Source organism: Oxyura jamaicensis, chromosome 2 (assembly GCF_011077185.1).
Source record: "Oxyura jamaicensis isolate SHBP4307 breed ruddy duck chromosome 2, BPBGC_Ojam_1.0, whole genome shotgun sequence".
NCBI lineage: Eukaryota > Metazoa > Chordata > Aves > Anseriformes > Anatidae > Oxyura > Oxyura jamaicensis.
In genome coordinates, this window is record NC_048894.1 from 40,902,885 (window position 1) to 40,927,593 (window position 24,709).

The following is a 24,709-nucleotide window of genomic DNA, read 5'->3' on the forward strand; positions in this document are numbered from 1 at the left end:
CAAAATTAAAGGCACATTATTTACTGGAACAAAGAAAGGAATGAATCTATATCAAGCCAAAGGAGCCTGTTCTTAATTTTAAGATAATTTATATAGCTTAGACTAATAATTTTTTTTTTTTTTTAAGTTTAGAATGGATATACCTTAAACATTAGATTGCTTTGCAAAAAAGCTATTTCTTATTCTGAGCACTTTTCTCAGTAACCTAAATATAAATGAGCAAATAGGAAAACATCTCTAAAAAGGGTCAGTCATGGAAGTTGGTCATTACATTTTCCTTCCCCATTAAATCCTATTAAGTCCTGCTATTTTTGTTGGTTTATGGGTGTCATCAATTTTAATTACTATTGCTTTTTGTTTCTGCTGAGTTTGAGTATCTTTAATCTATCCCTTTTGTTTCCTTTTACCAAATAAGTGAAGAAACTAACTTAATTTTGGCACAGTATATTTGTCATACAATTGCATTTCTCTATATAATGAAAAGGAAATTAAAATGAATTTAAAATTAAATGGAAATGTGTAGAAAAAGATAGCGCTGCAGAAACTGAAGCAGGCTAACCATAAACTAAGCTAACAGCCTAACTACAGAACTTACCATAAAAAAGCAAAGCACAGGAATAAAAATAAAAAGCTAAACAAAGGGGAAAAAAAAAAAATCTGTCCTTTTATTGAGACACGCAATCACACTTATACTCTTATGTTTCACAATATTTACACACCTAAAATACAGATCTTTGAGGCTGTGTTGACCTTGGTTTGTTACTTTGCTGTTCCTAAGTGCCATATAATAGGATGGGAGGTCTCAAAATTCCGCTCCAGTTGCTCCCTGCTACCTGAAATTAGTAACTGCAGAGGAGAATAAACTGTACCTATCAACTGAAGATTTTTTTTTTTTTTTTTTTTTAGGTTGGTGAACTGCTCAAAGGAGCAAACCAGAGGTTTGAAACCACGGTGGGAATTGGAGATTTTTTAAAAATGTCTTTAATAAATGCTAAATTTTGACAAATACTACAACACACTAATTTCTGAACGTGTAGTGTACTTCCATTCTTAGCTTAAGCAACTAAATGTAAAGAGAAGGGGAGTATGAATGTAGAGAAGAGGACAGATATCCTGATATCTGCTTGGCAGAATCTCTGCTCCCCTTGGTGTTCCTTTGTTTTGGCTTGTTTTGTTTTAAACTGGAAGAACTCTGCAAATGGGTGTTCCCAGCTTCTGGCAGCCATATGTGCTGCCTACCATCTGTTTTCATTCCACTGTGCTATGGAGACAAACATACTTTATATTTAGTGTTCTACATTTCCTGATGTTGCACATAATGCGGTTTAGACATAAAATATAATCCCTATTATGTGAAAAATCCTCTGTGGATAACTGATGAGTAAAGGTGACGGATTATCACAAAGGATCAGATGAGATAATTTTTACTTGTATCTTAGCACAAATACATAATGATATAAAAATTGTTTGCTTGGTTCCTGTGCTCTGTGTTTTCTCTCTATTCTGCCTACAAGGAACTTCCTTCATATGTTTCAAAGATTTCCTTTTTTTCTTTTTACCTTCCCCCATCAGGTTCCTGGGGTGTAGGAAATTACTCCTATGATTTCTAGTGTCACCACTAGTGGTTGCTGCTCTGCATGCAGCATTCAGATCAAACCAGGATATGAACAAAAAGTTTGGTTTTGAAAGTTGGTTTTGTTTTCTATTTTCTTTCAATGCAGTATATAATCTACAATACCTTTTACTGGGTTCCCGCTCCAAATCTCTGAACTAGCATTTAGCTGAAACTAAAGCAGGAGGAGTTTTGAATGGAGACTGGTAAATTTATTTTGCATTTGTCAAGTGTAGATCAACATTCTTCTACACAGTTTCTTGTCACAGAGTTGTACTGGATTAAGGGAGTAACACTCTCTCTTTCTATTCCCTCCCTCATAAACTGTCAATTTGCATTCTGAGGCAAAACATACACATCATCCTGTCACTCCTGAGCTGTTGTAATCTACTAAGACATCTGTAGTATAACTTTGGTGTCTATGATCACTGTGCACTTGCAGTTTCCAAATGAAACCCAAATAGTCTAATATTTACTTAATTTGTTGAAAGGTCAGCAAACACTAATTTCAACACAAATGATTTTTGACAATCATTTCAAATACTGTGATTGGAAATGTCAAAAAAAAAAAGCAGGGAAGAAAAAAACCTCTAAAAATTCCTGGCCTTAGGAACTTCATCCCTAGTATTCACTTACGTTCAAATACAACTTTAGCCATACTTTGCATTATAGACCTACAATAGAAAATTTCCTGTACAATCCAGCAATAACCTTCCTCAAATTCTCTAATGGAGACTGTCTAACCTGAACATTCATCCCATACTTTATTCACAGCATTGCTACATCTGGTATCTCCTGGGTGGCAGCTTTATTATATTCAATGCAAAGAAATTTAAACATTGCATAAAGGAACAGAAAAAATGTGTACACTTCTGCATCAAATATGAGAACAGTATTAAAAAGCACCTCAAGACAATAGCTAAAAAAAATAATATTTCAACCTATACACTTCATAAATCTGTAAAAAGGTGCATAAAATTGAATTTATATTGTAAAAGAATATGTATAATGAATAATTTTTTGCATATAAAAAAATCTGATGCTCTTTTTCATTTTCAAATCTCAATATCATATCACAAGCCATGACAAAATTTTAGGTACATAATGAATATTTCTTTCAAGAGTAGTTTATTTTCCTAGCATAATCATATGTCCAAACATTTCTAGGTATTAAAACAAGTTTAATACTTGTTTTAACTAACAATATTATTTTAAGATTGCTTCAATATTCCTCTTATTTCAGCTTTTCTGGTTATTACATAAAATCAGATTTTTTCTTTTAAAATGTCTAAAGCTTCTATTACTCTTTAAAATATTTTAAAATTATCACAAGATGTCTGTTGCAATCAGAAAATGGAATTCAAACCATTTTTCCAAGAAGTAGGTTATTAAAAAGAATAAAAATCAGCAAGCCAACCTCGAAGCTTAAAATTAAAATCACTCTGTGCTCCTACAATCATGTTTTGGTTTCTAAAAGTTTTGCTTTCCTTTCTTTAAAGTTTAAGCAAAGGACATTACTTTAATGATTCAATCCCTTCATTTTGGTGCTTTAAAAATGAAGAAGGTTTTCATTGTGATGTTTACCTATTCAACACTTCTGCAGTTTCAAGTTGGCTAAACTGATGGATTGAAACAGGAAATAAGCTGCCAACAGGACAAGCAGGAACTGCCAACCAAGTCTTCATGTTGTATCCATGACATAGTGTCTTCAAGGAATCCAAAGATGATTTATTTCACTCTTTATTTCAGGCTCTCAGAGGTCAGTTTTATAATTATCTCCAAGCAATTTTCTCCACATCCTGTTAAGCTTTCTCTGAACAGCTGTGTGTGTTGCCATGCAGTTTCGCCATCCCCTCCATTTAGAATTGCTTCCAATGTAACTTCTGTTGCACCACAAAAATCTGAGTAGGAGCAAAGATTTTTATCTATTGCAAGAAAAAGATAAACAATTAAAAAAAAAAACTCTGCTCCAGACAGCATATAATGGTAGAATGCTTATTAAAAGGGTAACTTGTAATGAATGCTTAAGGATCCAAATCATAACTACTCACATTAATCTATCAGCAGCAGGAAAAAAAAAATAGTGGCAAACTTTTTGTTATTACTTGTTTATTATTCATGTTCAGAGGACTTCGTCAAGACTGAAGCCACCACATACACAAACATCTATCCTTCCTGGTAAAACACACAGCTGTCTTGTATCCTCTCTGTGTTTTTGCTAATCCTTCTGTGTTGCAGGTAGGGTTGTGAATACTACTCAACTCATGTTTTGTACCAGTTTTTAATACCAATTTTGATTAAACACACAGTATTTTCTTGACCTTGCTGAAGACTGAGTTGGAAAATTCAACGTGCATTATGTATAATTATTAGTATCTGCCCAGTGCTCTTCCTATATAAACTATTTATTTGCAACTACAGTTGTGCTGCCTGATATAATTCCACACTTACCTCCTAAGAGAGCAATTTCTGTTGTGGGAGAGTAAACTCTCCACTTTATTCTTCCACTTTGAAATGTCTGACTGCTTGTCCTAATTGAAACATTTTCTATTTTTAGACCAGCTGACTTGCATTCAAACTTCCAGCTGATGGAAGCAGAGGATGACCCCTCTTTTCTGGCTAAATAAACCTAAGTGGAAATAAGACACAAACATTATGTCAAAAAACTGTGATGATTAACACACATCTGATTAATCACTGTAATAGGGATATTATATCTTAAGATAGCATATTTCCATTGTTTATTAAGCCTCTGAACATTAAAAAACGTTTGTAGCACACCTTTGTATACACTCATTCTGAACCCCTAAATCCATTCCACAGTTATGTAATTGTACATGATTCATAGCCCTTCACTAGGGACTCCACTAATCTATTTCAACATGCTCATTAAAGTTTGATCCATGAAAATATCTACGCTTATTATTTTAAAAAAGCAGACTTCTGGCTTTTATATAAATCTACAGGCCCCCACACTCAGTTTCATTTGTGTTGTTCAGTATTGCTGATGAAGAAATCTGTAATGAGTATTTTAGATTCTTCAGATGTGGCTCCTGGCTGCACACCACTCCTAGAATTTCATGCCTTGGTTAAGGTAAATCATACATGCTATCCATATATATATGCCGTATTGATACTATTTGAGCTGTTAGAGATTTGCATAATTTAACGTGTCCCACATTAAACATGTTTTGAATATCACATGGCTGAAGATTCAGGCTCATATGTCAACATTCATTGAAGGGTTACTATGAATCCTCATAAGATTTTTGTAACATGCAGTACTTTCAACATGATGCTACTTTCAAATCTGGTTCGTATAACGAACATTGCAGGTTAAAGACTCAAACCAGCCACAATTCTTTTGGAATCCATAGTAACGAAAACTGTTACCAAAATTCTGACATGTCCAGACTTGTGATTAATGTCATACTGAGTGGATTGAGGCAGCTCTTTAGTTTTAAAACTGGAAATAAAAACTCTGAATGAGATTATAATAAAGCATGGTAATATGTTTCACTAAGATCTCACCTTAATATAGAAATATCATTCCCAGACAATACAGCAGAATTTTCATTTTACTATGCACCAGGCACAGAAGCATTAATTCTCATGCATAAGAAAGCTGGAAAACCCTAAAGGTGTGAGGTGTTACACCTGAAGATTACCTATGGAAACGTAACAACATAACTTGCTTTCATGTGAACATAATCTTACTGTTCATCTCCACACATGTATTTTAAGTACTTCAACTACTTTTAGCGTGAGATTTTCCTTGATCAGAACTCACTGAACCATCATTTTCTGTAAGGATGCCAAAACTCTCCATTCATTACTATTTGGATGAGATGCATTAAACATAGGCTTTAGGGATAAAAACCGACACGTTAACCTGGTTCATCTTCCATTGCAATATCCAAGCATTTAATCAGAAACTGACAAGTTTCCATTTGTGTCTTTTTGACTCTCCTCTAACTTTTACACCCGAATAGTCTTTTTTCCAGTGTAATTGGAACAAAGCATGAATTCAGAAAAAACATCTCATTCAAATTCTCTTCCACTGGAGGAAGCCTTCTAGAAGACAAGCTTTTAAAACCAACGGATATCAGATCTTACAGTGTTATCACCACCTATTGTGGTCTGCTTATTTGAGGACTAGATGCCAAACTACCTCTAGGTAATCTTGCTACTACCAGATTGACTACGATGATCAATTGATGCATGCCATCTCAATCATTTTGCAATGACACAGCAAAGACATAGAACACAACAGGCACTTCTTTTCTGTTCCTCCTGGGCTAATTCCTAAAGTTCTCTTTTTACATGTACTTTCCATTCATCACACACTAAATGATAAATAAAATATTTTATGAAGGCTCCTTTTGTTGGTGATTTTCCTGGACTGCTGCTGAATCAAACTCCATATTTGTATCTACTTGACATACTGGAGAAGTCAAAAACAAACAAAAAAAAAACACCAACATGCAAACCCCAAGCAACCCTTCCCTCTGCTACCTACCATAATACAAACAACTCACAAGAAAAATATCATTTTAGATTCATACAAAAATATTCTATAGAATGCTATTCGTGTAGAACTAATATTCTAACCCACAAGGCTAAGATACCTAGATCTATAGACCTCCTATTTTTCAAAGGCCATCCTCTCATCCTTTATCCAGAAAGACTGAGGAGCTCTTGAACACAAAGGTAAAGTCTTTCTGTCTGGTCTTACAGACCAGTTTCTCCATTTTATCTGATTAGTAGAGCTGAGCAGAACAGCAGACTTGTAATTGGTTTCACTGCAAAGACTTTTTCTTACAAAAGTGAGGATGACTGATCATTGGAGACCTGAAGATACAACGTGCTACCAGATTTTTAGCAGATCTTAGGGAGGCAGAAAACAAATGTCCCTCATTCTGAGTTTCTGTTGCTTTCTTTTCCTATTAATCTACTCTTCTGTAACATCTTTTATATTATTCTCTGTTTTTTTTTTTTTTTTTTTTTTTTTTTTTACTTCTCTTTTAGGGATAATAACCTCTCTAAGTTATTCTCCTATAGCATTTTGCAAGTCATTTATGTATAGACCCAGAACAGAAAATGTCAGAATAGAATTATACACTTGCTCCATTTTTCATTACTGGGAAGCAAACCATTGCTCAAGCTGTAAGAATGTTTGGCCAGAGACCTTTCAGGCTAGTAGGATGACACGTTAACAGAGCAATAACAAGCTCTAGTCCCTGATAGGACTGCTCAGTTCCACAGTTGGAAGCTGTCGCTGGAAAATCTGTTTGCTAGTAAATGACCCTTTCCCATCCTACAGGCATCAGTTCTCTTCTTCCTAGATTTGGAGCATATGATTCTTCTGCTGTTCAGTGTCCTGGCAGATGGGAAGGAGTCTGGGCAGAGTATACAATAATCTGGCTGACAGTTTTTTGCCTTCTTGCAGAAGGAACCATAATGTTTAGGATGACAATTTCTTCCTTTGGCTGTACATCAGAGAGCTTTATACATACTATAAAGCTATTCTCCTAAGCCAAAGAAAAAAACACTTTTTGGAGAGAAGGATTGCTTTTCAATAAAACAGCAACGCATCCTAAGTTTGCCCAAAAGCATATTAAGGAAAACAGTTTTTAAAATTTGGTCCTCTAGCAGGGATTCTACCTTTCTGAAAGGTCAGCTAAAACTATTCCCAATTTCTTAAGTCATCTGGCAATCTTCTTTGAAGCTTAACAATAACATTTACTAACATCAGCTAAATTGTATAGGCACCAAGAGAGGTTTTGATGTCAAACATGGGCAAGAATTTTCAATTTTACTCACATTATCATACTTTTATGGTAGATTTAACACTTCTAATAAATGTTACCCTTACCATTTTCCAATCTGTTTCAACCTTTCTCCAAACAGACTCTGCCTTCCAAACACCAGCTTCCCAGCCAGTTATTTTTTCATTGTTATTGGAAATCCGTATATAACTATCTTCTACTATGTTGTAGGTGAGGTGGAAGAGTTTAGATGTCTTCTCTTTTTCAGAGGGAACAAAAATTACTTCTTTTCTCTTCTGAAAAAAGCGAAAAAGAACACAGCACATTCAATCCCCAATGAATTTCGCTAAGACTATGTTACTTTTAATCAGCGTACCATGATTTCTCAATTCAGTTTTGCTGACAATTGGTAAATAAAATCTGAAAATAGGAATAAAAAACACCTTAATTTTTAAATATGTCACAGAACAAAATGTGTTTCTGCAGAAGAAAAAATAAACTACTTTCTGACAATAGACTTGCACCTTTTAAAGAGAGGAACAATACTTTTGTTTTAATTTTTCACATAATTACTTTTAGAAGCAAATCATTAAACAACATAAAATAAGTAAATTTAAGGAAAGAGATTAACATGTTAGGAATAGAAATCTTATATGTGGAGTATATTTCTAATTCTTGTATAATCAGCAGGTAAATGGTTATTTTGAATACCAAATGTAAGTCTGTGACTATCATATACAGGTGGCTTGTATATAATAGCTTCAAAATCAACTTCAAAAAAAAGGTAAGCCACAAACTTTGTAACTTCACAGCATTACTTTTTAAAAATTATTTATTATTAAAAGATTTTTCATTGTTCTTATGAGTTTCAGAAAAAAAAATCAAAACATCTAAGCTATAGAGAACTGAAATTCTTAGTTTCTGAAACTTAATGTTATGAATCCCATTAATCTCACCTAACCACTTCTATTTAGGATTGAAAGGCATTCCAGATGATAGCATCACTGCAAAATCAATGTAGTGAGTGATGGTTTAAGTCACATCTTTACAAACCAGCTCAAGCTAAAAATGTCTCAAGTTCTGGGAAACTGTCTTACCATAAAAGAATTCAAAATAAAGTGTTGCATTCTGAAATAGTCAAAAACATTGATAAGAAAACCATTCAGCCTTATTTAAGAGCTTGTTCCGTTCACACAATCTTAATTGTCCTGCATTGTTTTAGTAACAAAAATAGTTGGTCAAAACCTGCTTCTAGGCTTTAACCAAAAGTACCTAATGACACAAGTACGCAATTTAAAAAGTTTTCCCAGCAGCTTCCAACTGCCTTCAAACTTCCTAGTTCTGTTACATCATAAGTAATTGAAAGGAAAAAAAAATAAATTAACTTTTAAGTGCAAAACATACTTTAATGTGATTCAGTTATTGTCAAACATTTTCTGAATCAATGAACTACAGTAAGTCCTCAAAACTTTCTTGTGCGCCTCTACTGAACTCACAAACTGGCACCTAATGCTTTTCCAAGTTTCACTTTTCGAACAAAATCTTCAGTCTACCTACGGCTTACTCATGAAACACTATTCCTCTGCAGACCATAGTCACAGAACCTCTAGAGTTAGCTACCTCTACGATGGTCACTAGTGGAAAAGTTACATACCTCTGAACCAGCTTCACCTCTGGCTACTCGCCAAGCCATTGAACCCGATGTCCTTCCACCAAATTCTCCTGGTTTAGGTGGTTTAGGAGAAATGAACTCAACAAGCTCCACGATTGTTCTTTGCAAGAGCTCTCTTTTTCTGCTTTCTGACAAGGATTGTTGTCTCTGAAAACACATTTAAGAAAAAAGTAAAAAGTTCAGGAAAAAAATTATTTTTAATTCTGCTCTAGACTGACACCAGCAGGAAAAAAAAAAAAAGAAAAAACAGAGTAATATCTAAAGTTTAGAATGACTGTTAGAAACATTAATTTTATTCCACATGTGCAAATATAAATCAGTCATAACTGTACAGTTATTTGACGTTGGTGTTTAGGTGCTTTTTCTGTGAATTTTCATGCACTAACCATGTGGATTTATTTTAAAATAAGGTTTGTGCTATGTCTGTATTTGCTCGGATGGTAAAATACTTCCACAGAATATTTTTTAGTTATTCATATGTCTTCTGTACCTTAGATGTTCTTGATATTATCTGGGGAAAAAGAAAGCAAACGTAATTATTGGGTCAAACTTTTCTTCTCTAAGGTGGAGTGATATGGCTGGCAGCAGTCTTGGTTTTGTGATTAAATCCAAACAAAAGATTCAGTTGGTCCCTGAAAGAATTAATTCACAGTGACTGATTCTATCATAAACAAACTATGATACTCCTATTTTTGCAGATATCTCAAAACTTAGGGAAAAAAAGTCATACTTCCAGGTAAATTAAGCAAACCTTAGAGGAGAAGAAAAAAATATATGACACGCTCTTTGGCCACATGAATAGAACTAGGGGTATGTTTTTATATATATTTTAAAAAATCATTAGCAGGCAGGGGTTTAGTCTCCACAATTTTCACATCAAATATACAGACAGAGACGATTGGTAAAGCCTTTTTCCTAAGACATGTAGGGTACTCCTGTACAGGGATGGAAAGTTAAGTTCAAGACTGGGTATGTACATATTTTTTTTTTTTTTTTTCCCACTTTTGTGATCAGACAAGGCATGAACACTCAGATGATTAAGACCTGAAACTTCTGGCCAATAAATATTCCGGTCATCTCAAAAACAGTCCTGAGCCCAGGAATTTTTGCTACTAGGAATCAGAAAACAGGTATTGGAAGGGCCTTTATTTCAGAAAACAACGTTGAACTGGATAAAGGAAAGTAGATATGGAGATATGATGAGAAATAACTTCAGTCGCATGAATTCCAGCTGCCAATTAGCCATTCTAACACAACAAGGTGGAAATATAACTCTATAATGATAAATGATGAGCAGTGACTCCAGCACTTTCCTGTGAAATATCAGGTCTTCCTGAACCTGACACTTCCGTAGGCACCTGGGTATCCATAGGCAGCTCTACAGATGCACTCCAGCTCAGAGGAATTTCGATATTGCTTATCCCATGTTATTAATTCCCCTCTACAATCCTCTCTGAGCCACTTTGAGGGAGGAAATCCCAAGGTCACGGGTTATCAGCACTGATACTGGTGATGCCACACCGAGAACTAGTTGCCCTTGCTTTGCATCTGTTGTAACAGTATCTGAAAAAGTTGTCAGAGAACAGAGAGCTTTTGCACAAAAGGGGTGTTTCCAAAAACAGGCCTTTCATGTATGACACAAGAAACTAGGGAGTTCCTCAACTGTAGGGTACAAGAACACAAATTATTGTTACTGCTCCCTCCCCTCACACTTCCCAACACACTCTTGCATATAAATGCTAGCAGTAAGCTAAGATGTGTAACACCTCGACTCTGCAGAGATCAACAGTGAACACAGTGGGAAAACCTGTTACTGAATTTCCTGTAGGTGACGTTGTCAGTGGCACTGCTGTACTGAAATGGATTACAAGAACTCCATTATACACTGTCATGGCTTACACTTCCTGCTTTTGTTTCTTCCCAAGGCATTGTGCTCTACATGCATGCCCAGACTCTGCCTTTCTTTGGCAGACAGAGGGAATAGGAAGGAAGAGGGGTTGTGAACTGCAGCTTTAAAATAATTTCTGCATCACACGCTGTTCGCATTTCTTGAAGAACTCTATGCTTTTGGGAAAGTGACTGATAACCTGCAATTTAAGTGGACCCTCTGCTGGGCACGCAACAGATAATTTGAAGATTGAAATTGAATGTCAAACCGCCAACATGGATGCTGGTTCATCTCACATCAATCACCCCAAGATGGCTGCAGTTTTATCTCTTATTTATTAGTTCTCCTTTTAAGAGCTGACCCGACCGTAGCCATAATCATTCACAATTACAAACAAAATAGATGGGGCTCTGGAGCAAATAAAACCATTTATTTCTCTGCCCCACCATCACTTTCCAATGAAGGCAGGGGAAAGTTCCGAGGTCTCCCTCCTCTTTCTATATGTTAGGTGATGTATAACTGACTAGAGCCTGGCAGTGCCCATACAACATAGAGCGTTGTAGTAAGATGTGATAGGGTCCTATAGAATGACAGCAGGTGTTAGTGAGATAATCAGCAGGCTGGCTATACACCCATTCAGGAGTGCCTGACCCAAGTAAGATGCACAGTAATTTTGAGAAGCAAAATCATGTATTGAATAGATTAAACTACCTCTGCCCCTTTTCCATTTAACAGTGACAGGCATACAACATCCTTTAAAATTGGTGTGTTGTCTCCGCTTAGCCACTAAACATAGTGACATGCAGAGAAATAATAATCAGAGCAGTTGCTCCTTACACAGGAAAGCAAAATACTGACCTCATAGACTGTCTTCACTGACATCACAGCAAATGTGATAACGTGTACTGTGCTTCTCTTCAGCTGTAACTTAGAGGAACTGAACTTGAAAGATGATGTGTTGGAGCTCTACATCAAGAGATACTGAGACCAGTCCCTCCAAGTTAAGGACCATGCTCTAGTTGATGATGGGAAAAGGGAAAGTTAGATGTTGGCCTCAGCCTACATCAATTATCTGCTGAATAGGCTGCAGTGAAGGAAATGCAATGGAGACATGGAGTAATGGAAGCCTGCTCTAAGACGTACTGATGTTTCTAGCAGTGAGTTGCCTTAATCATCTACTGACAGCAAATGCTACTGAATACCCCATGGAGATCCTCAGCCAGCCACTTCTTAATGGCCCTTTGATCCCCACTGCATTGTCTCCTTAGTATGAACTTCAGGAAAGGCCCTTGGACTAGGACAACAGTAAGAAATAAAAACTGTTTCTCAAGCAATCTGGTGGCAAATGGCTTCTAATCCCTGGAAACCCAATTTGAACTATAACAGACAAAAGAACAGAGACTAAGAGCAGTTACTTACAGACACTAATTAAATTAACCCTGTCAAACACATCCTGAAGAGCTACTGGGCAAAAGAAAGCATGGCAGGAGGAAGAGAAAGGGTACCACTCAGCTTGGAGAAAGGGGGGGGTGGGGGTAGTTTATCAAAATAAGACACCATTAAAAGAGATTGACAAAGGCCTTCCAGTAGATCCATAAGGCAGACTTAATAATACTTGAAAGGAGTAGGTAAAGCATGCAGGATAGAGAAGAAAGGTCTGGGATTTCCCACATGTATAGAAAGCCAGAGGTGTTTGGGAAGCATGTATATAGCTTTCTTCCTTGTACTCAGTTTTTAATGAAAATTTCATTTAAAACATGACCAGAGCACCTGTTCTTTCTTGTTTGAAAAGGGCTCATGTCAGCTCATGAGCTGCACCTATAAAGGAGGTGGATTTTGTCCACCTCCTGATGTGAGTCATTTGTACAGTCTTTCCTCATTCCATCAATACTGCCACAGTATTTTTAATTTTCTTCTTACTAATTCTCTATCACTAGTATCTGCTAATGCTTAGTCTTGAACCAGCACCCCATTTCCAAGGTTTTCTTGAAGTGGTGGAAAAGAGGCTGGTGACTGATTGCTATCTCCAGTTGACCAGAATTAAAAGCCCCTCAGATCAGTTTTGTAGCAGCAAGGGTTCAACGATCAGAGGACTTCACTAAATTCCTGCAACCCTTCACAAAGTGCACGTGATCCTCACCTTGACTTTCTGATCCTTCACTGCATTTTCTTTGCTAATTTGTGGTCAGCCTTGTCTGTGCTCTACTCTGTGTGTGACAGATTTTTCATTACTGATGAAAGTTTTAATGCCAGGGCTTGAAATCACTAGTCCAGCTCAACTCTTCACAGCATGTGACTGCAACCCTCAAGCCAGCAGGTCTCTAAAAAGGAATAATGTGTTTATTAAGCCGTCAGCTTTACTCTGTCACAGGAACTGTTGTTTCTGTGCAGAGAAATTAGCCCTGGAAGGAAGTGGGGACCCAAATTGAACTTTAAGGGTGGTTCAATGTTTTGTGGGATTCTAGTATATTGGGTCAAGAAAAGTTTATCCTGTACTAAGCAGGGAGGAAAAAAGTTTAGCAGAGAGCAACTAAGTGCACTTGGGTTCTGTGACTGTAACGTACAGGTGCAAATGGCTCCATGTGCTGGTTTGGGTACATTGATGATTGGTATATGTGTCTGAGCCAAAATTCTACTGACGTTATCAACACTTTTTGAAAGTCTAGGAAAGAACCTGTGAATCATTTCCCCCCCTCACAACTTTCTAGACCCTGTAAAAAAGAGTAATGGAAACAATAGTATTTGTAGTTAACAGGAAATGTAGGCCTAATTTGTTTTCCAAGTTATAGCATTATTGATTACAGCTGCCTTGAAGAGTCCATGTAGTTACAAAGCAGTTGTAGTTTATTCCCACATCTGTTGGTGAATAGATGTACTTAAAGTCTGTTAAGGAAAAAAAAATAAACACAACCATACACACAGTACATATCAATATGTATTTTATCTACATAGACACATACATCCCTGACAACATATGAGATATGTACCATTCTTTATCTTATTTGAAGTAAGTTCAGCACTGAACACTCTTAATTACCTTAAGTACCTTGTGCACAATGAGTTCCTTACAATTAGCAACATTTTACTCTCCATAAAACAGGGTAATTTCCATGAGGTTACAAAACACACTCCTTTGTTCAAAGGCTTCACATTCAAGGAAAACACTTATGTTTCACTTAAATAAACCTATTTAAGAAAAGCTACATACCTTTCTATTGAGTGTGTTAATTCTTTCACGTAGTGTAGCTTCACTAAGCGCAGTCCTTCTAGTGAGTACTTCTTTATGTTTACAGCTGTATCTCCAGGTGACATCAACAACCTCAAGCACAAGTTGAAGAAGAAAATAAAGCAAAATTCCCATATGTTTGGCTTTAAATAAAGAGGCTAGCTAATAAAAGTACTTTTTTAGCCTAATAATTCTGGAAATCATATTACTTCACACACTTTCCTCAGGGTAAGCTTTTTTTTTTTAAAAAAAGAAAAAGCATCATTATTCCTACCTCATCTTTGGAGAACGCAATTATGTAGGAGAGCTTCTTTCCCCACCCAGTTTCATAGAGAAGAGGTTTATCACAGGCATTTTCACAGGGATCACAGTGAAGCCACCTTTTCTGAGATGAAGAATATACTTCAGTCCATACATGATCTATATAAGAAAGGTGGAAAGTAAACAATGAATTATAGGGATAGATTCTCTCTACTAATAATGCAGAATACTATCTTAGGATCATGTTCCCTTTGATTCGACAGAAAATTATCACTCTGAAGTCAGGCATCTAACCTTAGTTGCAGAACTGTATTTCATCCCTCAGGCATGAGACGAAATAGAATTTATATTTCTTTGTTAGCTGGACTGCATAACTTTACATGGTGCCTATAGGCTAATATAACCTTAGAACCATAAAATTTATAACCTCGTTTTGAATAATTTGCATTAATCCATTCTGTAATACTGTTACCTGTACAGTCCCAGACATATCTGGCTTCAAACCCTACAGCTCTGCAGCACAGTGTAAAACAGTTAGCCCACTCGCCACAGCGTCCACATCTGGTTTCCAGAAGTTTCTCAGGACTACTATACCTAGAGGAGAAAAAAAAAAAACACAGAATAATGGAAAACACATTTCATGTTTCAAAATCTTTACATCATGATTGACTATCTAATCTTAAAGATACATTGCTGTTTCATCAACCATCCTATCATGTTGCTTAAAAAGGCCTCTCTGATCTTTCATGTAACAACACTTGTTCACAAAATGCACTAATGCATAGCTGTTTTGTTAAAGACAAGAAAAAAATAAAGCAAATCTTTGTATGCTCACCTTGGGAATCTGTTACAGAATTGACACTGGTTACAGTAATGATTTTCCACTCGGCTAGCATTCCACCTTAAATCATCATCAGTCGGTGTCAGCTTGTCACTCTTATGTTCTGTTTGCCCACCACACCTGCTGCAAGGAAGATTATTTACCCAATGAAAAAAGTCATTCTTAAACCAGTTCAAGAGCTCCAATAACAAGAAGTCTTCTTCATTCACATGTGCACCTGTAAAATTTACACAACACACAGTTAGATCAAAAAGCAAAACAGTAATTTAGCTAACTTTCCAGTATCTACCTAGATCTCTGTCTCCTGGGGCCTTATTATATTTTAGAAATCTCATAAAATGAAGGTTCATATGTTGCTTAAAAACACCAGAAAGAAAAATCTAAGTTCTGAAGACTGAGTAATGGCAAGCTATATCTGAAGAACAAAAAAAAAAAAAAAAAAAAAACTGAACTACTGAACACTACAGCTAGAGTAAGAATTAGGAAATTCTCATAAAAACAAGTTAGGTATACAGTGAAGCCAGGTGAACTTTCCTCATTCCCCTTGTATACTCTCTCTTCCATAGCACTAGAAGAATACAAATTCTTTTTTTTTTTTTTTTTTTTTGCTCTTAAACATTTTTCTCCCATTCTTTACTATTAAACTAGGACTAACAGTTGCTCTATTTCATAGTATCAAATAATCAGACACCAGTAGCAGTCTAGCCAGCTTAAATACTAAAGAAAATGTACAAATGCTATATAAACAAAGATGAGTTTGTTTGCAACTTGAGTAATCTGACAAAGCTATTATTTGCTGAAGATGACACAGGATGTCACTATTTTTCTACTCTGATTCTACCCCACTAGTACACGAGACTCTTCTGACCTTTTGTCCTATGTTCACAACAGATGTGTTCCCATGTATACATTATTCCTAGATGGTGGAATAGCAACAGTATAACCTCACTTTACCTAACTAATTATTAAATCCAATCTTCTAAAAGAGATCCATCCCTTCTAACTTGTTATAGGCTTTAAATGTACATTCTGCTCCAATGCCCACAGGGATTCTCTTCCTCAGATTCATAAAGTCAGTCTTACTATTAACTCCACCATCCAGGCCACACTGCAATCATCGGTATTTAATACCCAGTTATTATGACTGCAGTTTGTTTATAGTCACAATGCAGACAGGTCTGACTTAGGAAAATATGAAGATTAAAAAATTACGAATGATGTTTAAAAGGAAGTTTGACCAAATCTGTGCACTAGCTTCTTCAGGATGGTGAAGAAGGAATAGATGAAGATGTATATTTCATTCATCTAGAGCTGAATTCAGACCTTCCTCTAAAGTTCTTTGTCTGGCACAGAAAACAAAGGCCCCCTAACTATTAAACACACATTGCCAAGAAGATGAAGAGCATTAGGAAAGATAATCTGTTAATCAAATCATGAAAGCCTGAGACTTCAGACTGACTTATAATTACACAACAATGGAAATTTTAATGCATTGTATGTGCAAAATGTCTGCGCTGAAACATTCTGACAAAGTGTTATTGCTTACAAAATGAACATGCTTGTGCATTCGAACTTCCTGACAAGAACAAAACAATAAGATTCTGAGCACAGGCTATGTTCTTTTCTTGGACAGCAACACATAAACCAGAGTCTGTCTATGAAAATGTAACTGCTATCATATGAATATTCTTCTTTTGGTTTGTAGAATAGGCCCTGCAAGCAAACATTGCATGGAAAGAATGACAAATGTGATCTATTTGAACAGAAAACAGCTGGCTGTAACATGCAGCTATTTTCAGCTGCACGAGACATCTTTCTAATGGAAAGTGGTAAAGGAAAACAGTCAAAAAAACGTATTTCTGCTCAAACAATCTTCCTAACACAGTCTCCTATGCTGCCTGGTAGGGAAAGTCCTAAAAACAAGTGTCACTCAGCATCAAACAGTTGTTCCCACCTGTGACAGCCTTAATATAGTAACAAACCAAAGACACTGAAAGGGCTAATTAGCCATATATCTCATACATAGTCCGTTTCCAAATGAACATCTCTATAAAGCTCTTAAAAATGCTTTCAAACTGTCACAACCCAGTGATTTTCTCCTCTGCATCTAGATTAAGCGCTGGACACCATTTTGAATTGATCAGCTCAATGGCTTGGGAAGAAGCATCTGTAAACATCACCCTCCCTCCTTCGGCACCAGGGTGCACAAGAAAATCAAAGAAGGGTCTAAGGCGTACATTTGTCATTTTTATTTATTTTTAAAGAATTTAAATCATTTTTATTTCTTACTGCTAAGCCTTTTTACCACTGCATTGTACTAGGATGCCACATGAGAATGCTTTGTAGTTGCTTACATGGTGTACTACTTCCTAGTGTGGCTTTATGAAAAAACAAAAAATTACTATGAAATTCATTCTCAAAGTTCACTTATGCCAAAGGTGCAATTACAGGTTAGTGTGGCTGTATGAAACATCCCAGTCATTTAGAAAAAATAAGAGCAGCTTATTTTTGGTTTGTAATCAACAACGTCCCCATCAAGCAAGCTGAATTGTCCCAAAATGTTCTGTCAAAGACTCACGAGAAAAATGATTTAAAAAAAAAAAAAAATATCTAAATATAGTTTTGGAATCCTATTTAAAATATATATCTATCTTGTATAATTTCACTATATTGATGAAATAATCTAAAATGTTAGAAATAACAGACAAAGTCTTAGTACATTCAGAAAAAATTTGCATTTATAAAAAAAAACGTAGCATCAGTACCTAAGATTTATGCTTATGCTACAATTCTTGCTCCAAGAGGGCTGCATTTGGACAATGTTATTCATTTAAGCATTTGCAAGAATGATGGTTCTTTGTATGAAGTTGTGCTTTGGAAAGGTCATATGCAAAAGTCTCTCCCATAACATCATTTTTTAAAAAATAAAAACGACATTTTGCATTTTTTTCTGAATTTGGAACTGTAGTAATGACAGGAAAACTCTGACAACTTCAAAACAATGACAATAAAGAAAACGCAAGCTCCCTTCCCTCTTGTAGTTATTTCACTCTAGATATAAGGATTATAACAGTAAATGCTGACTCAGTTTGTCCCCTACCACTGTTCGCTGCTAATTTGGAAATAAAGAATTCAGAATTTGTACATGAAAGCAAGTAATGGATTGATAGGCACAAATGAAATAGGAAAATTAAATAATTTTAAAAAGAGAAAAAAAAAATGAGAAGCGAAAAATAGAAAGCTTGAAAATCAGTGATGAGTAAGATGGTATTTCTAGCTTAGAAACAGCATTTGGAACTTGCAGTAATCTGACCAAACCCATACTCCTGAAGCACAGTAGATGTGTCACCCAAATGTTTGAAAGAATATTTCTGGTTTCACACACATTGCAACTTGGTGATGTTACCTTTGTCCAGTCCTGTAGCTTGTGCTAACTTTTTCTGAGCCTTCCCTTTCAATTGCTGGAGGGGAATTGAAGCTAGTGCTTTCTGCTGAAGAGAAGGATCCTCATATACTAACACATGCTCAAAGTTGCTTTGAAGTGTTTTCAAGATATTTGCAGCCTGCAAAAGGATTTTCAGTCATAAAATGGGTTATGAACTTCCATCTTAAACCAGAAGAGCCAACCTCCCCTATTTTAGCTCATCAGTCACAAGTTACATTAGAAATCTATGCTGTTAAAAAGTAAATAAAGGTATCAAAAATTGCAACAAACACCACCACCCAAGCCATAAAGCCAACTTGCCTTCTCTGAGCACTCTGAATAGTATCCTTAATAAAAAAAGCGTATTGATGCAGGGAGAAGAGGAATGTTAAAAGACAAAATACTAACAACATTTTTAAACTTTTTTTTAATCCCTGATTTTTTTTCCTCCTTCTGGACACCTTTTACCTGAAATCTACAAAAGAATCTGTAATTCATTCAGTTTCCTGGACTCTGCTACTCCACATGAACCAGTTCACAGAACACTATTATTCATGCGCCCTGCTCATCTATTTCTATTTCCTCTCAGATCAACTCTGATCCAGTTTTGAACATAGAGCCCTGTGACCATATTTCGTTAGAAATCAGAATATATGAACCAGGCTTCTTCAGTCTGTTATCCTAAGTGTCACTTAGTGGCAAGTACCTGGGTGTATCTTCCAGTACAATGTATCTAAAAAGTTAGCTAGCTAAGTTACTAAGTAGTTAACAAGCTACTTAATTCCCTTTAAAGGGGGTAACACAGAAAACTAGATGAGACTTTAAAAATCAAGAATCTGACATACACAGGGAGGAGCCTATGATGCTGCTGAATTTCCTTTTTCTCTAGCAATATATTATGCTTCAGTCTTTAGCCTGGTTAACAAACATCTCTCTTGTCCTCTTATTCACCCTATCATCCAGGAAGGGATCACAATCCATCCACTACAGTAATAACCAGCCAGAGCTTTCCTTGCTCCTAAAGTCAAGAATGTCTTACAGTAACAAATGCAAAAGAGCCAAAGACAAATAACAATGGGTTAGACCCCTAGAATAGTGCTATTTAGGAATATTCCTGTGCTGGCTCAAGTATTCTATTTTCGCCTTTGCTTACCATGAATCACAGGTGCAACACACTTGCAAGAAATAAAACTGCTCATAATATAAAAACCATTCTAAGTCTCTCTGACATCTGATAGCACTGCATAAAAAACACTACAAGTACTCACTGAAAAACAAACACCTTTTCCTGTGCACACAAAATGGCAAAGTCACAGCCAGAAGGTCCTTTATGGACTTCCTTCTAATCAACACGGACTATATAGACTGAATTTAACAGGTTCAGAGAGCTGTTAGTGTAACTCCCTGAAGAGATCAACAGAAATACAGAGTTCTAACAGAGCTGCTTCTAAACTGTGCAAGTTTGGTCTCATCACCCATGTTGAATCTCAAGAAGCCTAGAGATATGTACGGACCAGTACTTCAGCAAGTGAAGTTTCACAGTCACTTCCAACCACCATCACAGAAGCGGCTGAAACAGCAAAATGCAGTAAGTAGACAAACCAATACTAAAATAAACCCAGTCATTGCATCTATTCACTTGTACCCATGCTGTGCCATTTCTCTGCCTCTGATCTTGAATAGGTATTGAGAAGAAACAGCATGACAGTTCAACATCCAACAATATATTGCTCACATCATTTAAAGAGAGACAAGGTCTGCTGAAGGATGTATAAGAAGCAAGCTTTTGGAAGGATCCATCTTGCACCAACTGATTTAAGACCAAAGTCACAATGGTTGTAAAGGAAAAAACTCTTTAGGATTAAGCCAAAGAATCCTTCAGTCTTCTATCAAACAGTACAACTGCTTCATTTTCCAAAGTAATATGAGGTCTTAAGAGTCTTCTCCCATCAGGCCAAGTAACATCAGATGAAATGAGGACTCTGCCCCTCTCTCTCGGCCAGGAACTTCATCTCAACCACTTGCACAAGGGAAACGCAGCTTAACTAACTATATATTTGTCTTTGCCTGGCCAAATTACTGTCTCTCAAAACAGTTGTGCATGAATAAAGAAAGCCCTCACAGGCTATGCATACAGGTCATAACGCATGAATTGAGACATCAACAATTATAAATATGTGCTCCAGTTCTTTTTTTTTGGCTATCAGACAACTACCAAACACAGCATACAACCTTGTCTTAGCTTCCTTCCCCCGCCTCTGTGCTCTCCCACATTACTCCCTTCCAATACAAAATGTTTTCATTTTGTTTTTTTGTCACACCCTGCTCAATAAGATGCATATCTGTGGACATCATCAACAAAATCTCTTGCTAATATTCTATTTATAGCATGTTTCAAGTTGAGGTTGGATAGAGACTGAAGAAAACATTCAAAAATAACAAAATGCCACAAATCTAATCCTCTGCTCAGTGCAGAGTTAGCTATGAGGTCAGACTGAATTGCTCAGGGCTTTATCCCGTCAGATCTTGAAAACTTCCACGTTTGGAGACTACACAACCTGAGCAATCCATTCCAACAGCTGACTTCTTCAATCATTATATTCGGAATTAGTGTTCCTACAAAGCTTTTAGGCAGTAATTACCATTTCGAGAGATTGCACAAGTGATGTTTCCAGCTGCTGCTGGGCAGGGGCATGAACAGGGTCAGCAGGTCTCGAAGGCCGATGCGCAGCTGTCTGAGTGCTGGCTACAGCTTCAGGGGAGCCTGGTATGTGGATCTGATTTGACTCATTCAGTCTGCTACTCCTCTCTCCAGCAATTAGATCCCTGATTTTACGTAGCTGCTCAATCGATGCTTCCTTAGGGAAAATCAGGTGAGTTTCTCCCTGAAATTCAGACAAGTTAATTCAGCAGTTAACGCAGGTCTAAGCTAGTCTCTGGTTTGCATTTGCTATTGCTAACAGCTGTATCAATAACTGGAAATTAGCATGCTAAGGTTTGGTAGGAATTTGGTATTCAGATTAGGTTCCTTACATCAAAAACTTGTAGGTCCCTCACAGCAGAAGCTATTAGATAAATACCGACAGTCTAGAGGAAGAGCTCTCATAACAACATACTTTTGTAAGCAACTTATTTTGCAGAGTCACACATGAACACCACAATTATTGTTTGGCAGAGCAAGCAGCAGCAACAGAAATGAAAAACAAATGCAATTCTTACAGGACAGCAGTGAAACACTAGGCAACACAGAAGGATAGCCAATGTTTGTTTGGAGAAGCCCCTAGAACGGCATCCACTGTAATTATATTCTACACTGGCATCTTTTAGTTTTGTATAATTTTTCAGATTAGAAATATTCTTATTTAGATCTGTACCCAGCTTGATTTTTGGGCTCCTATCTTTGATTGCAACATAATTGCTGGTGACAATCCGGTAACAGGAGATTAGTGATTAGGACGAATCAGTCGCAATGCACTTAACTATCTTTAACTTTAACTATCTTTTTTAACTAACTTTAGCTATCACAATTGAAGAGAAGTTTGTGAACTTTAGCCTCAACTGGCACAGTAACCAGAAGCCTGAACCAAGATGATCTTAAAGATCAGACAGAAGTAGGAGTAGCACTTTATGACACGTTTAAAATGCCTGTGTTATTGCTGCTTGAGTGCTTCACTAGCTCCTCTTGGCTAAAACACATCATTAAAAGCCATCTCCCGAGCATCAGCATAGGAATAAATCCACAGGCCCATTTCTCTTCTCTGCAGTCACCATTTCTTTCAGCATACATTTATTTATTTATTAACATTAGGATGAATAACTGACTTCACCAGAACAGAAGGCAGAGATCTCACAACAGCCAGAACTAAATGACGTCAGTTTCACACCATGGTTACATATGCATGCAGACAAAATAAAGCAAACTAGAGCAGTATCTTAGCACCATTAAGTGAGAGTTGGTTTTTCACCCCAGCACTCCTGTAATTACAAAGGCTGCTTCTAGCTCAAACTTTGGCAGTTAAAATACACCAAGACAGGGACTATTTCACCATGCAGAGCAATCTTTTAAATACGTTTTTTATGAAGCAACAGAATCACAGTTCACTCGAGACTATCTTAGGATGCAGTTTCATAACTATTTCAGTTATAACTGTATAAGTCCCACCCTGCCACTACTTCAATAGTCTGTTGCCCTCCACTGCTGTCATGACAACACTAGTACTTGTGCAGATGCACTGCAAATTGGCTAAAAGAAGTACTTTCAATCTCACTGTTAGATAAACCCTGCTGGTGGTGGGAACAAGCAGCAGAAAAGCAGGACTGTTTTTTCATCTTGATGACAATTTCAGTACATAAGTTTATAATCTGGAAACTACAGCCTGATGGTGCAGCTTGTTGTCCATGTAATAGTAGGTTGTTACTAAAATAGGGGGTTTTCCCTTCAATTCCCACCATGTATATATATATAGGATAATTAAGTGAACTAGTAGGGTACCTGAGCAGCTGAAAACGGATCTTAGACAGATCAGTTTAGCTCTCACTCCATCAAGATTTCTGAAGTAGCCTCACCAAAATTTTCCGTTGGTTAACCACTGGTGTTTGTAAACAAGGCTTGAAATTAAACTAAGAAAATAACAATTGGCTTAAAAACTAGCACCTTGCAACTGAGAGAGAAGAAGATATCTAATCTTAAGTTTTAGCATGTAAACCAGCGAAAATATTAGAAATAACTAGATTATACTCACCTCTTGAAACCCCATTTCAAACAAACATTCAACTGCTCCTCTGACAGGCAACAGCCTCGTGGAAAATGCTGGATTTCCAATCCGAATTAATCTATATTTTTCTTCGTAAGGATTCCTGAAGAAATTGAAAGTTTTAATTGTTTTTAAATTAAGTAGACCCTAAGAAGCTAGGTAACTGCACTATGCAGCATTAGTCATTCATGAGAATTTAAGTACAGTTTCATTTACACCATTTAGGCAGTATATGAAAGATATCTTAAGCTTAAACTTAATTCATGCCCTTCTGCATTGGATTTTGAGAGCTACAAGTTGGTTGCAAACTTCACTTTGCACCTGAAGTTTATAAATACATATCTTGCATTTGCATCCAGCAGCGCTCAGCCTGCAGTGACACTTCAAGTCCACTTCAGGCCCACCCCTCCCTGCAGCACTGTAACTGTACTCCACTTGATGCTGTAGTGGGCCTGAGGCCATCCAGAAGCTATGCTACACTTCCTGGTGCTGGGGTGAAACTAGTGTGGTCTCTCTGCTTCCTGGAGATCTGCTGGGCTTCCTCTCAGTTCTGCTCTTGTCTTCCAGCTCCTGCAAACCTTCTTCTTTCGCTTCTTTACGATGAGTCATCCCAGGACCCATTGCATCTGTGTTTCCGACAGCATGGCTTTTACAAGGCGTAGACAAACTAGGTACAGGCCGAGAGGCTGCTCATACATCCTGAGGTGCCCACAGACAACACCAAGGTCAACTGGGTGCACATACCGTGGAGATGCCCCTCACAGAAACTCGGCTAGAATTAACTCTTGGCACCAACGTTAGCGAGTCGGATGGCAGTGAAGTAAATAATGCGACTGGTTAAATACACTCAGGTTTTAGGCGCTTACGTGTTTGCGCACTCAGGGTCAACACAGGCATTTATAACCATGTAACACCCATAAATAAGCAACCCCCAGCCCCGTACCTCCTTTTGGTGGTTTTACCCCCAAACACCCCCAAAACAACCAGGACACCCCGGAACGCCCCTCGGGCAGGGCAGGGCAGGGCACGTCCCCCCCGCAGCCCCCGGCTCACCGCAGGATGTTGTCCGCGTAGGCCAGCAGCAGCCGCGAGGCCTCCAGGAAGGTGTCGCGGCCGTTCTGGCACAGCTCGCTCACGGCGGCGGAGCCTCCCGAGGAAGAGCGGCCCACGGCGGCCGCCATCGCGACGCCCCCGCGGTCGCCCCCCCTCCCCCCACCTTGGATGCAGCGCGCATGCGCAGCGGGACGCTGAGGGTGCTGCCTT

At 37.3% G+C, this 24,709-nt stretch overlaps 1 protein-coding gene across 1 annotated transcript; it reads right to left on the reverse strand.

Moving 5' to 3' along the window:
• Nucleotides 1-646: 646 nt before the first annotated feature.
• NGLY1 (N-glycanase 1) lies at nt 647-24,657 on the reverse strand. Its single transcript, XM_035319057.1, has 12 exons — nt 24,500-24,657; nt 23,435-23,549; nt 21,335-21,577; nt 18,675-18,831; nt 15,263-15,485; nt 14,900-15,021; nt 14,441-14,586; nt 14,149-14,259; nt 9,035-9,199; nt 7,488-7,676; nt 4,064-4,241; nt 647-3,537 (listed from the first exon to the last, which is right to left on the reverse strand). Exons 1-12 carry the CDS (start codon nt 24,625-24,627, stop codon nt 3,353-3,355), a joined length of 1,962 nt encoding a protein of 653 aa, XP_035174948.1. The 5' UTR covers nt 24,628-24,657; the 3' UTR covers nt 647-3,352.
• Nucleotides 24,658-24,709: the final 52 nt, after the last annotated feature.